The sequence below is a fragment of the Pseudopipra pipra genome, chromosome 6 (assembly GCF_036250125.1).
Source record: "Pseudopipra pipra isolate bDixPip1 chromosome 6, bDixPip1.hap1, whole genome shotgun sequence".
In the NCBI taxonomy this organism is placed as follows: domain Eukaryota; kingdom Metazoa; phylum Chordata; class Aves; order Passeriformes; family Pipridae; genus Pseudopipra; species Pseudopipra pipra.
In genome coordinates, this window is record NC_087554.1 from 8,753,130 (window position 1) to 8,767,872 (window position 14,743).

Below are 14,743 nucleotides of genomic sequence, written 5' to 3' on the forward strand. Positions count from 1 at the left end.
CTGATGACATGACAAATGGAAGAGGACCATGACATCAGCAGCAGTTGCTGGTGCTGAACCACCAGAGGTTAAGTCTTTGCAGGAATTGCTCTTTAAAATGTTTTGAAGCCTCTCCAAAGCCATGTGTAAATACACTCAAAAAATATAAACCAGCCCTATTAATTAATCCTCTAACAAAAGTGATTAAGCACTTCACTCAGTCCTTTGAATGAGCTCCAAAATCTCCCTCTACTTAATCTGCACCATTTTAAACAAACGTTGATAAGCAAACTTGATCCAGGAATTCACAGGAAAGTTACTTTCATTATAAAATATGTTGAACCTTGCTGCCCTTCTAAGCAAATAACTAAGAGTTAGTTTTCCCTCCTTCAGGGTGATTACTTGAGTAAGTGAGAACATGTAGAATTTTAGTATTTTTCATTCCCGGGAGCTGTGTCTGGGGTTGGAATGTAATGGTTTCTGAAGATGAAGAAATATTTCTTGACCTTTATGTATTTGCTCTTTCATCCAGGCTACTTTGCAGCCCGGATGAGTCAATTTAAATCAGACTGCCATGAAGTGGCTGGTAACTGATCAGAATATCTCCTCTGATATCACTATTGAAAGAAACCTCTCAGTTACGACAGCCACTTAAAAAGGATGAATATTTAGATTAGTGGCAGCAGAAATCATTGTGCAAGATATCCATGCTCTGCTGATTCTTTTCCATGTTCCCAAATGGAGCAGGTTTTCTTCAGGTGTTGGTCTGTCCTTAGATGAATTTTTTTACTGGGCTGGGATTATTCATTAGGCAGTGACAGGTTTATAGGGGAGAAATCCTTGCTTCACAGGAATATTTATTCTCAACAGAATTTCACTAGAAGATCCTCAGGCTGGACTGAGCTGGGCTGCATGCTGAGTTCTCATAGAGCCCTGTAGCTGGAAAGAGCCTGTCTCAAATTGTATATATTTCCGCCTAGGCTATCTTCAAAAGAGTCCCCAAGAATTGCTTTTCTGATATTTGTCCCTTACTGTTCTGACCACAGTAAATGCTTTCTACTTACACCAGGCAGGGTGGTCAGAACTGGAGGTAAATGAATGTTTCAAGCTGAAGATTGAAACATTCATTTATTATATTGCCATAGTATTGGCAATGATTTGCAGGATGGTTTTGACTGCTGTTTTGCTTTACTACCATTTTCTAGATAGAAAGCCACTGTGACAGCAATAGAACTTGATTTGATTTTTTTTCTCTGTAAATGAAAGTCTTTGTGACTAAGTCCATTTCTTTTTTTTCTCCAATGCAACCTCTTTACATCCCCCTGTCAGTGGCTGTGACAATTCAGTGGTAGATTGCAGATAGGTGTGTGAATAACTGCACAGGTCCAGTGAATAGTTTTCATTCCCTTTGTGGCAAGTTTCACACGTAAAAACAACGTGACCACGTGTCTGGATGTGGACTAGCACCAAATATACCATTTTCTACTTTGGCCTCCTTTTCCCAGCTTGTGCATTAGGATTTGAGTAACTTACCCATCCCAAAAAGAAGTTCTGATGAGAGTTTGCTCCCAGTGCAGCCCAGAGCCACGCTGCTGGTTTCTGTTCCTGCTCCTTGCTGGGACTTAACACACCACTGTTCTGACCTGCCCTCCCTCCTCACCCTGGGCAGGGACCATTTTCAGGACAAGGACATGCAATGGCTGAGTAAAACAAACTCTTAGGAGTTTCAATAAATAATGGTGCTGGTTAAACCAGGTTATATGCCAAGAGGAGAAAAGGAGAATTTTCTTAACACACGTCTGAAGTGAGTGAGTGAATTTTGCATTATGGCTGACAACAGTTCAGTGTAAATGCAGGCTAAATAACAAAGGAACTGGTTTATCCATACATACAAAAGCAAAGGTCTACTTTATTTTAACGGGGCAAATGACATTGAATTGATAATGGGGGTTTTTTTGTCCTCTGCAGTGGCATTTCTGTCATTGTGGAGCTTTTGCATGAGAAGTAGTTGCATTCCAAGCCACTAAGATGCCCATCAGCCCTGAACTAATTGAGAAAGTCGTGTTCACCTCCCATCACTCTGCTCCTACCTCACTGTGTTTCTGTGTGCAGTTTATATTCTGTCTCCTTTTGGTACAAAGTCAGACTTGAAAACTCAGTGATGCAAACTGTGCAAATGAAATAACCTTGAAATGAGGTTTATAAGGAAGAACTCACATCCTGCCTTGTTGCTATGGTTACTTGCAGCCGGTCCCCAAGTCAGAATGGCTCCATCATCAGCAATGGGTCGGGAAAGCCCAGCTCTGGACGGAGCTCCCTCCAGAAAGTGATGGCACCTCAAAAAGTGACAAAAGACGAAGGAAGGAAAAGAAATGGTGAGATGTGTTCCTTGATGAAAGCTGCTTGTGGGCGTTCCCAGAGCCGTGCCCACATGGGCAATAGCGATGTCAAAACCACCTTCTTGCACCCTCAGCAGTACTATGGGCATATTGTGTGTGTAGCTGATCTGTTGGGTTTTTTTCTTTCCCCTTTGCTGCTCTAACTGTTTCTCAAGTTCCCATGAAACTATGCTTTTTGCTCTTTGTGTGGGCCTTTGCAAGTTTTCTATTTTGTTTCTTTTCCTTTTTCTTTTTTCTTGAAATACCAGTAAACTAATGAAGATATGCTGCAGCTTAGTAGGTGGACAGGGTTTACAGCTTTTTTTATTGTGTAGAGCCCAAAGATGTTAATTTCCACTGCTGCTGTTGCTAAGCTGGCCCAGATCTGATGAAGATGAATTAATTAGGTAAAAATTAATTTGAGAAAGCGTGAAACATCCAGTGTTTTATCTTTTGTTCTCTAACCATCCTTGGCACAGCTGTTTGTTATTAACACTTAGTGGCAGCTTTTCCTGATGCACCCAGGATGTTACACTGGATGTTTCTTACAAGGCTTTGCTTGATGGTGGTGACCTTATGACTTGATATATATCAGGAACACCTGATAAGAGTAGAATTTCACCCCTTTCTTCCTTGCTTTTCTTTTTTATGTCTCTCTGCTTATTTCTCCTGGGTTATAGCTTTGCTCCCGTAGCTATGAATAGAAAACAGTGGTTAACAGTTCTAAGTTTCAACATGTTTAATTATTTTTCCAAATATAGCTCATTTTACAAGACAACAATGTTTATGGTTTCCAGAGTTAAAAGCTGTAATTTATGCTGTCTTTTTTCTTACCTACCCAGTGAAGCCAATATTCAAAAACAGTGCCGGGTGATGTTTACACGTGTAGGCAAAATAATTTAGTGAAGGTACTTTTTTTGGGTTTTTTGTTAGGTGTTAAATCTTCAAAGAAAATCAGGGGTTTTTGTTAAATAATTGACTAACACAGAATCCTTTCTTCTGATCTGGACTGTGGTACATTTCTAGAACATACACTCACTACTTAAAGAAACTTTCAATGTAGTATAAAGAAATAGGGACCCTTTATTTTATATCTTAGTTTCATTAGAATTTTAGCTGCAACTTTATTTGATAGGAATAACCATGCATTTTTCAAATTATGCTGGAAAGCTAATAACTGCTTTGTTTACATGTTTATTTTACCCTCTCTCTTCTTTCTTCTGAAAAGAAAAAAGCCTGAATAATGACGTTATTTAATAGCTAAATGATTTCTTGTTCTAGGGCCCTAGGAAAAACAACTTTAGAGTATACTCCATTCATACTGTAGGTTCTAACCATTTGTGCCTACTGCATGCTGGTAGTTTCCTCAAACAACCCTTTCAGAACAGCTTCTGAGAGGGAAGATATGGTCAGGGGAGATGAAATGACCTCTCCTTATCAGAATTATGGAGTTGACTTTGGAGTTGTGTGATCCCAAATGCCTGTTGAAGTTGAAGGCACCCATTAGTTCTCCTCACAGAGCCTACACTTTTTGTTCCCCGGTGCTGTGATTACAAACACTGTTGTCGTCTCTGATAGTTTGTTCTTTTCACAGGGTTTTACCTTTATCCAGTGGGATTAGCATCCATATAATGTATTGGCTGTTTTCCCTTCCCATTTAAGAAAGAAGCAGCTTTTCTCCCAGCTGTTTGCCTGAGCCTGCTCCAGCTCTTCAGCCTGGCTGTGGGCTGACAGCTCTAACACGCATGTCAGGAAAAGCAGCAGCATATTTTCTTCTCTGAAAAGCAGCATCTTGGAACTGGAATGAATCCCTTGATGGTCACATGCTTGATTTGGGGACTCCAAGTTAGAATGGCTCATTAGTTGCCATAGTTACAGGCCAATTTTAGATTCTATTTCTTGCTGACATTTAGTTACAGGGGAAAAATGACAGCACTGGATGTTACCTCAGTACGTAAATTCCATGTGGCTTGTATCAAATTTGACTCCAAATGGAGTGTGTCAGGGCTGAGAGTGAACAATGTGAAACCAGCACAGACTGACAGGCTTGGCTTCAGGACCTGATGTTTTTGAGGATCAGGAGAACTCTTCAGCTGAGCATTATTTCCACAGAAAACACAAATAAAATATCTGTTTGCGTGACACAGTGATAAGCTCTTGTAAGATAAATGCATGTTTTTTCTTAGAGAATGCTTAGTATATTAATGTAAAGCTTGCTTTCTAAAAGTTGATGAGTTGTGCTTTCATTTACTTCAGGCACTTAAAAGAAATTAAAACCTTTCTTAGAAAAAAAGAAGTGCCCAGTTATGTATGTTAGAGAACTCTAATATGAATGAATCAGCCAACAGAGGTACTGGCAGTTTCTGAGATGGGTTTCTAGGAGGGCGCGGAAGAGAACAACAGGATATTTGCACTTTCACCTATAGTTTTATTAGGCCAAACATCATTCAGGGAGGAGCAAAAGGCTGAACCCACTCACACCTAAAGAACTAAAGCAGCCTACATTACAACCTTTCACCAGCTCCTCACAAAATGATGCCAAGGAAATTTATATAGGTTGTTTTTTCCAACCTTTAAGTTGGAAAACCTTTCCATTAGCATCTTTGGGAGAGTGTGGTTGCTTGGGGTTTTTTTTGAGAAAAACAAAAGCTTTGATTTTGTGGAAGTTCTTAATGAAACATATGACTCCACACTTTTTGGGATAAGAATTTGTGTAGTTGAACTCAGATTTGTACTTGAACCTCATCCTCACAAAAGGACACACGTCACGGATGGAGATGCACAGGCAGCATTCCCAAGGAGTTAAACTTCTTTGTGTTAGAAACCTTCTTTTCCTCCTTCTAGGGATCCCAGCTGGACCAGCTTCTCATCTTCTAAGCATTTGGATATTGCCTTTGGAAACAGGTGTAACTTTTCAGAAGTAATTCAGTTACGGGACTCACTCCTTTTTAAAATATCAGTCTCTAAGACTGTAATTTCTTTTTGTTCAGGCAGAAGCTGTCTGCAGGAACAAAGTAGCAGGGGAGCAAACTTTGGCTGTGTTATTTGCTTAGCTAAAATCAAAGGGATTTTTGGGCGTAACTCAGCCAAGCTATGATACACTGCCTCCTTTATTCTGCAGAAGCGTGGGCCACTAGTTTTCACACTGTCTGATGTGACAGCTCAGCGTCAGAGCCTGCTTTTCTGAAGTTCTGAGCAGTTGTCTGTAGTGAGTCAAAATAGAATGAAATGTGGCAACAGCAAAGTAATCCAGTGGCAGCAGTGTAGTGGCCTGCTTTGACACAGTTAGCTGGAGGATGTGGTGTAACCCAGCAAACATCCAGCACCCTTTGTCTGCCTTTTCTCTGCTGGGTGGAGTGAAACGTGGGAAAGGCTGCCAATTTTTTGATGCTTTAGAATTGGTTTCCTAATCTGACTAACTAATATAGTGACTCCAGAGGGTCATGGCCAACTGGGACAGATCTGCTCTGGAGGTATTCATCTTTCCCTTTCCAGTAAGAAAAGATCCCTGTCAACTGCATTGGAGCATATGTGCAGATTTGAAGTGAGATGATTCCCATTCAGCATGTGTGTGTCTCTGAAAGGCTAAGAGATCAGAGTTCTGGGAAGAATTCATGGTGTAGAGAAAGGAGTCTGTTCCTTTCATTATTCGTTCCCTCCTCCTGAAGCATTAGCTTCATTTGCCCCAGAAAGGATCTTGATCTAGCTCTTCACCCCCTCACGGTAAATTCCTAGGCTTTTTGGAGTAATTTACTGACATTTAACCATAGATGAGTAAAAAAACCCCAAGATTAAACAAAAGCCACTTGTTCAGCTGAAATCCTGTGTATTGGTACTAGTCACTATTCTCCTTGAACCTCCCAGATGCTTTATCTGTTGATTCCTTTTTTTTCCCTCCAAAGATTCCACCTTGTGTGACACAGCCTAATATTTCCCCATGCAGTTTCAGTTTCTTCAACTGCTTTTTTTTGTTGTTGTTTACTTGCTTTAAATATTGAGAGCACTGTGACCCTGCTGGCATCCAACTGGTGACAGGGAACCCTTTGTTTCTTCAAACTTAGTCAATACCATTTCCTGCTGCTTTCTCTCCTTGCTGATGGTTTACGAGAGGCAGCCAAGTGTTGTAACCTATTTTGTGAACTTCTGAGTTTCTGCACACTCCTACAAAGCAAAAGATACCAATGCTCCTCTGCCTCTTTCCCCAGAGACCGAGTGGGAGGAAAACAGCACCTCCAAGTTATCCATACAGTTTAGAGTCATAGAATCAGCCGGGTTGGAAAGGACCTCTGAGATCATCAAGTCCAACCCTTCAGACTGGTGTGAAGCAGCCACGTTACTGTATCAGTTCCATGCATTAAGCTGCGCTTCTGGGTTTATATGGTGGGCGTTTACTGTCAACTGGCTTAAAAAGAAATGCAGATTTTCTTTTTAAATGTATGAAACGGGACATTTTGTTCACTTTTTGGGTTCACTTTTTGAACTCTGTACGTGGATGCTGTCAGAAGTTTGGCTAATGGAATGAAAAGGACGTAGTTGTGGAGGACAATGGGTGGGACTTCATGGGAGCTACTTTCTTGCTGTAAATGTAAATATCTGGGCAACCTCATGTCTGGGTAGGGCCACCCAAGTGTTGCATTCACAGGCGTGGTGGAACTTGCATAGGGTAGGTGGAAAATACTTTCTGCTTGGCCTCTTTTAGGTTGGCATGTCTAACCCAACTTGCCTTTTTAAAAATTTTTTTTTAAATTCTTTTTATTTTTGAGCCGGTGTTTTCGATTGCTTTTCTCATGGCACGAAAATATTTCATACAATGTTTCTAAGGCTCCTGTTGCAGCAGAGCTCTGAGGGATTTGGGGTCCCCAGGTAGTTGCACAATTAAGTATTTCTTCATTCGTGTCTGCCTTTCCCTCTGGATGAGCTTTACTCTGCCACTAATTGAGTCTGACAGCAGTTTTTATCCAAGCAACAGTTCGAAGAGCACGTAGATGTTCATGCCATCAGATCCAGTGGCAGTCTGGATGGTCATGATTTTTCACTAATATGTCAGCACCGAAGAAGACAAATGTACAGTTTTATTGTGCAAAGAGAAAACTATTTCTGCAAAGGTTTTTAAAGCTCCTGGAGCATTTCTTTCTCAAAGAATTGGTTTCTGTTTTAGGTTCCTGTGCCTTCCCCATCTTCTTTTTATAGTCATCATCTTTGTCACTTACAAATTTATTTTTTTTTAATTGTTGAACATACCTACGATGGTATTACGGAAATGCCAGCCAAGAAAAGGGGCTGATGGATTTGCTGAAAACATTATGAAATACATGGTCTTTTTTTGAATGATTTTGATATTTAAATAGATGAGGCAGATGTAGTTGGAGGAGAAGACATAACCACAGAGAGATCCTTGCTTCTGCTTATAAGGATGGGAAACCTTCATAAAAAGTGGATGAAACTGGCAGCTAAGAGATGAGTAGACACCCCATGTATATAGTTTCATAGAAAACCTGCAAATACCAGTTTAGAGACCTCAAATGACCTGCTCAGGTGACACCTGCTTCAGGATCCCAGGCAAATGCAGGACTGCAACACCTCATGCTCATCACCAAGAATTTAGCAGACTTTACATGTAAGAAAATACTCTTCAGGTGGAATCATGAGCTGCTTCTACATTAGTCTGTAAGGTGTCTGCTTCTGAAAATGTAATATTTGTGCTCTTTGTGAAAGGTTTAGAATTGCACCATCTTGCAATTGGGTTTATTTTATAAGCAGTATCTGATAGAGAGGTGTTTCTGTCCTGAATAGGTTCAGATATTAATGTTAGGAAACTTGTATTTTACTTGAAGGCTTATAAACTCCTTCAGAAACAGAAGTTTCTACATTGCTGAGAGCTTTTGTTCATACTTCTGTGGAGATAATCATCTGACCAATGGTATGATCTGGATGATGCAGAAAATGTCTATTTTTTTTAATAGAGGTGTTTTCTCTAAAATGAAAATAATTTCCCTATTATTAATTTACATTCAGGAATCAAGATTTCTGTTTTAAATATTGATATGTGGGCTCTTTCCTAAGGAGCTTTTTTTTTTTAGATCTGTGTCACTGTTTGCTCTTTTTCAAACTGTAGGTATACTTTATGGGTATGGTTACAATGTTTGCCTTCCCTTCATGCAAAACTAATCTTTGAAAATTGTTAGTACTTCACTGAACGACCTAAGAAAAGGCAGAGCATGTCCACCTGCTTGCAGGTGTTTTCCAGGTTTTGGCTTTATGTGTTTTATTCCATTGACATCGTTTTTTCTGAGGATTCCAAAATCAGTCAAATGGTTGCTCCTGAGCAGGACATCACACATCTTTGTTAAAAGTGTTTTGCTGCAAGGTTACCTGATTCACAGGTGATTTAAATGTCCCCCCCTTTTTTTTATTTTTTTTTTTGGTGGGTGAGTATTTCAGTCCTTTTTTTTACCTCCCTTTCAATGTATTTTTATGGGGCAGAGAGGAGGAAAGACAAGGTAGAGGGAAAGAGAGAGGAGAGAAGAAATCTTCTGTGCCCTTCATTGAAATCTTTGGCTGACAAAAGTGTGACTTTTGCTTTTTGGCTATAAATTAACAACTAAATATAAATAGAGTACTTCACCTATCTAATTGTTTTTAACCGTTCAGAGCTACAGTTCCGCAGCCACTTTTCCACGGGACCAGTGTCACGAGTGGGTAGCACCACCTGCTGGCACTGCCGGCTGGGAATAGCACAGAGCTGCATGGAAATGGGAGGAGGATAACATCCCTGAGGCAGCGTGCACCGAGCAGATCTTGTGTTCTGATAGCTGCAGTGGTGTGGAGATAAAGCTTCAGTGGTGGTCCTGCTCTTCAAGGAGCCAGTGCCACGCTGGTCTTTGCTGCAGCTGGCACTCGACCTGAATAAATGGTTGCTCTGGATGTATCTTCATGTACTTCAGTCACAGAAAGATTAGGAGGAGTAATTCAATCTCAGTGGATCATGTGGCATGGGATATCTAGCACGAGATGTTTCACAGATGGGAAGTTGCTGTTAAGTAGGCGATTGAGTTGGGTTTTGCCCTTTTCTGCCACTGAACCTTTAAGTCTGTGTGAGCACACAGTGCAAGCACGAGTAAAAACAATGACTCCACAGGAATGTTGGAGTGCATCTGCTAAAAAAGAGAGGTTAAAACCGTCACTTTAAATCTGTGTTGCCAACTATAATGAGCAAGGGTGCTCATTGTGAGTGACTATAAAAAATATCTGGGCAGTTTTCTGGAGTTTCTCATCCTGGGCAGTTGCTTGCCCAACTGGGATGGGTAGACTGGCCCAGGGCAGTGAAACACACTCCAGGACTCTCCCTTTTCTTGGAAATCCCTTTAGTTTGTTTTTCAAAGTTTGGAGGTGGTTGTGATTCAATCATGTTATAAATACTTGCTGTAAATTCTCTCAGGAAGAGCTGGATAGGAGAAAATAATAAAATTCCCACAGTACTTGCTACGGTTCACTGCTACTACAGACTATAGCAGTGTGCCAGTAACTGCAGATCACATGCTCTTTATCACTTACCAGAGGGGAAAAAAAGGGCAATGGGAAAAAAGACTGCTTTTATATTATAAATGCCAATAAATGAACCAATGCTAAGCTTCGGTGGAGTAGAATTTTAATTTCTACTCCCGTTTGGCTTTCATTTCCATGCCAATAGCACTGCAATAGATGCAGGAGATGCGCTCATGATGATACTGAGGGTACTCTGTGGTGTTAGTGTTCCATGTCAGAAGCAGATGTTATCTGTGATTTGATTCTTTTTACCCTTAATTTTTCTTTTCTTTGATGGGTCTTTGAACCAGAGGAATTCTGTTTCATTAAGCAAAACTCTTGGTTTCTGATCCTGAAATGAGGACTGAGGAGAAAACCAGTGCACCTGTAGCTAGTCTTGCTCTCTGTGGGTGCTGGGCATCACTGCTGAGGTCTCAGCAGGTGCAGCCCTTCTGACACACTGGGGTGGGAACACAGCTGTGCTTCTTGGTGCTTTTTGCCGAAGTAGGGTATGCAGAGGATGTTTGGAATCATGTTTTTCAAGCTGATGCTTAGCCAGGGATTTTGGGCATGCCTGGCTCAGGCAAATGCCAAGAGAGGCAGCCAAAGAGAAGGGATTCCACAATTTCATCGTACTTGGACTGCGGATCAGTCACTATCCAGGCTCACCTGAGCTGTAATCGTGAAGAGAGACCATCTTTGTTGGTAAAAAATACAATTCGGACAAACTTTTTCTCTCTTGGAGATAGTCATGTCACCGTGGGGGTGCCCTGTTACGGTGGTGTGGAGGCTTCAGCAATGAATTATGCACAAGACCCAACTTCCAGAACTGCATGTGGCGACTTACACGAAAACTGGTTCAAAATTCCCCCTGGGAAGAGCATCCATGCTCATTGTCATGTGGATACCTTCCTGTTCACTGTGGTCTGTGACAGGCAAGGATCTCTTTGTTGTCTGGTTCTGCTGGTGTGATGTCCTGGAGGGTGTGGTGGTCAGGGGAGTCTGGCAGTTATTTCCACTGCCTGTGATCCGCTCGCTCTGCTGAGCACACAGCTTTGGAGTGTTTGAACAACCCCAGGAGGGACAGGGGGATTTCAGACCCACTAAAGACTCTATCCTGTTTGGACACTTCCGTGGAGCTGGAGGGACAATATTTAACGACAGAATGATTTAACCCATATATTACTCAAAAGCTCAAGTGGTGCCAACTCCAGTCCACTATGAGCACAGACAGAAAGATAATGAGCTTACTCAGCAGGTTCATATTTTATGTTACTGCTGTCAAATATTTTCTTACAAAATTATTGGCTGTCTAAACCGCTGAGTTGATACAAGTCCATTGTAGTTTGTGCAGTGATTAAATATTAAACCAGAGTGTATTTTCAGAGGAAATAAATTTAGAGCAGACCACTTTGTTCTTTAGCAGAGGATCTCTGCTCCTGTCAGTTAGGAGATGGAGTAAACATTCTTCCCTCTAATAGCCTAATTATTCAAAAATGTTTGCAAGGATCTCTTTGTAGAATTTGTGCTCTTGCTTTGGAGTCATTCTTTCATTCCAAAATGAGGATAAGAGGTTTCAGATTCAATAACTGATCAGGTGATGGAGGTTTACAAAAAAAAAGTTTGAGGAGGAGGGCCCAATTGCATGTGAAAGAATTATCTGTTTATGTAGAAACCCAAAACTAAAGATGCTTTGCCATGCCATTTAATTTTAAAGATCGACAGAAGCCTCTTTTTGCCTCTTAAGAAATTTTAACAGTTTAACTTTACAGACACCTGAGGTGCTGCCTTGCAAAGCAAAAAATTAACAGAAAACTGGATGTCATCAGTTTCTTAAGGGCGTTCATAACACACAGCAATAATGCTTTTATTTTCATAGATAGCATTTTTAACATTAACAACTTTTGACAAATAAACCTACCTATTTCAGCAAATTTTGAGTATGCTCTTGAAGTATAAGACAGGAAAAAAATCTGCTCTCGGGTTAGATCAGGTGTAACTACTGATGATTTGGCATGTGAGGATTTGTGTGTATGTGTGTTTCCATGTGAAATCTAGGAAAACATGTACTTTAACTGTCATTTTCATGCAATTTTCTGTTTCTCCTTTTTTCCCATCTTATTAGTGCAGATTGGAAATCACCCTTCCTTGGGGAAGTGACAGATAATCCTTTGAATACCTAATGTTTTCTGTGATCTAATGGGATGTTTTATCCAGTGTAAGGGTCTCCCAGGTCTGCACCTTGAGTGCAGTGAGAACATCATAAATCTAAAGCATGTACCTCCTGAATTTCACCTTGAACATGCAGCAAAACTATTTGTGTCTTTGTGCTGAATAAGTTTGATGTGCTTTAGTGCCCGTGAGCGATGAAGAGGAAGGAGGCATTCTCTTTGATAACATTGCCAAATCCACCATTGACCCCTTCGACACCTCTTCTGGATCAGTACAGCTCATAGCCATCAAACCTGTGGCCCTGCCTGCTGTTCATGCTGCATCAGAGAGGAGCCAGGAATCTGCCATCATTAATGGAGAGGTAAGGACCGTCTGATAATGTCTCCAGCTGTTTCCTTGGCTACAGCCACAAGTGGAACAATCTTAAGCCTGTTAGGGTTGAGGACTGGTAGGAGCTTTTCACCCTGATGCTATATAAAGGTCCATTAGCACTGTGGACTGAGAAATCTGAGAATTTAAGATCTGCTCTTTCACATGCACCTGTGAATGCCTGCAGCCTTGGAAGAGGCAATTTTCTATATTCCTACCTTCCCGATGTCCTTCTCTCCTATTATATGAATTAAAAAAAAAAAGAGTAATGAAGGCAGAAAGCAGAATCACATCTTTGTCTACGTGAATTCTGCGACTGAGCGTGGAAATGTGTATGGATCATCTGAGTGCCAGGCTGATCTTTCTATACTAAGAAGTACCTCTCATTGACAGTAAAAAGGGATGCAGTGGGACTGTGGCCTTGCTCAGTCTGCACTCCAGCCTGTACACAGAGAGTGCAGTTGTTTACTGTGAAAAAGAGTGGGATGGTGCAAATGTCTGATCCAGACGCTGGCCAAAAAACATGCTTTGACTTCAACACTTATATTCATGTTTTGATGTACATTTAATCAAGACTGGTCCATTTACAAAGGACTGAGGCTTTTATCTAGTTGTTAAACATGATGGGAACAAGCAAGAGAGGTACCTTGTTTGCAAACTCACACTTCAACAGTCCTTTAAAGATCTGCCAGAAACTCCCTGACCTCCTTTAAAAGCAACAGGGAAGGCTGTTGCCAGAGACACAGTAAAAGACATCAGGCTTCCCATGTGGGCCTGGATTCCAGCAGCCTGTTGTGCTCTGTTTCATACTTGTGTTTTGAATCCTGACGTGCCATGCAGCCTCCAAACTCAGAGAAAGCCTTATTTAGACTTCAGCATCTATTTTCTGTAAAGCAACAGGATGAGACTCCTGTTGCTGTGTGCTTCCTTGCTCATACACTTCCTGTAATTTGTGAGAAGACTGCAGAATTCGACACTGGAAGTACAAAGCCCAAGTAAATTCCTGATTTCCAAGTAACTGCCAATTTGAAGCAGGAGAGAAATTTTCTCAATACTTAGGAGCAACCATGACTGAGCTGGACCAGGTCACACCAAACACCCTTTTTTTAAGGATCCTCTCTGACAGGGGCCCATAACAGATATGTACTTATGGGACCCTAGAAGAGTTTTCATCGGTGAGTTCTTCCCGTGGTGCCCAAAAGCAAGCAGGGTGTTGGGTCACACCAACTGGCTAACATCATCAGTGTTTTTCTTCAGTGGGTGTATCTGAGTCACTGTTGTAACGGTACACGGGTTTTAGGCTAAAATTATTTAACCATCTGCCAAGCCATAAAAATGCAGCGACTCTGTTCACTTGCAGTTCCTCGCTGCTTGCAGATGGCACGGTGTGGTACGAAACACACTCTGAGAGATGACACATGCAGAGCATCAAGCACACCCTGACAATGTCGTTTGGAAGTGGCCAGCCCACCACCATCCTTCAAACACCTTCTTGCCTTTTAGGTGAACAAGGCTTTGAAGCAGAAGTCCGATATAGAACATTACCGCAACAAGCTGCGCTTGAAAGCCAAGAGGAAGGGCTACTATGACTTCCCGCAGGTTGATAACAACAAGGGGCTGACAGACAGAAAAAGGATGTACGAAAAAAACCAGAAAGAGCTTGACCACATTTTGGATCCCGATGCAGATGTCTCATCTCCATTTGCTGAGCCTAAGAACAGGTGAGACTTTTTACATGCAGTTTCTTCATCTGGTAGGAAGGGTGATGTCCGGGGAGTCAGAGGAGCTGTTCTTAATGAGCCAGCTGTTTGTTGTGTGGTCACTGGTCCCTCCTGCTTTATAAAGAAAATTCATATAACCCATGGAAAGCAAGTCCTCTGGTAAAACTGCAATGTAGTTAAAAACCAAACAAATGGAAAGATAAAAAAAGGTAAGGGGAGGGACTGTTGTAAGTAAGTTCTTCTGAGTCATTTTCAAAGGTAAACAGAAAAAGTGGTAGCAACGTGTTTAGTAATACTGAGAGTACATTTTAGGCTGGAAGTTAGCATCTGAATTTGTTCCTTTCCAAAGTTCAGTGGTGTTATTATTTTGTCATTATTTTTAATCCAAATATAAGTATTGCAGTAGGCATGAGATAACAGAACCAGCACGTTGTCCACGTATTTCAGAATGTATCTGTAAGGTGTTGTGTGTACCTGTTATTGGTGATCTTCCTCTGCCCATAACAGAGGAATTCATAATGTGCTCATCTGTGATGTGAGGCTGGCATATTGTATAACAGTACTAATGTTTGATTAACACTTCACTGTCTCGTGAGGATG

The 14,743-nt window shown here is 41.2% G+C and overlaps 1 protein-coding gene across 1 annotated transcript in view; it reads left to right on the plus strand.

Moving 5' to 3' along the window:
* Window positions 1-14,743, plus strand: part of KIAA1549L (KIAA1549 like) — a 130,498-nt gene that overhangs the window by 86,544 nt on the left and 29,211 nt on the right. The window contains exons 13-15 of the mRNA XM_064657241.1: window positions 2,227-2,354; window positions 12,236-12,414; window positions 13,926-14,143. Coding sequence (XP_064513311.1) covers window positions 2,227-2,354; window positions 12,236-12,414; window positions 13,926-14,143 — 525 coding nt within the window. The remainder of the gene's footprint in view (window positions 1-2,226; window positions 2,355-12,235; window positions 12,415-13,925; window positions 14,144-14,743) is intronic.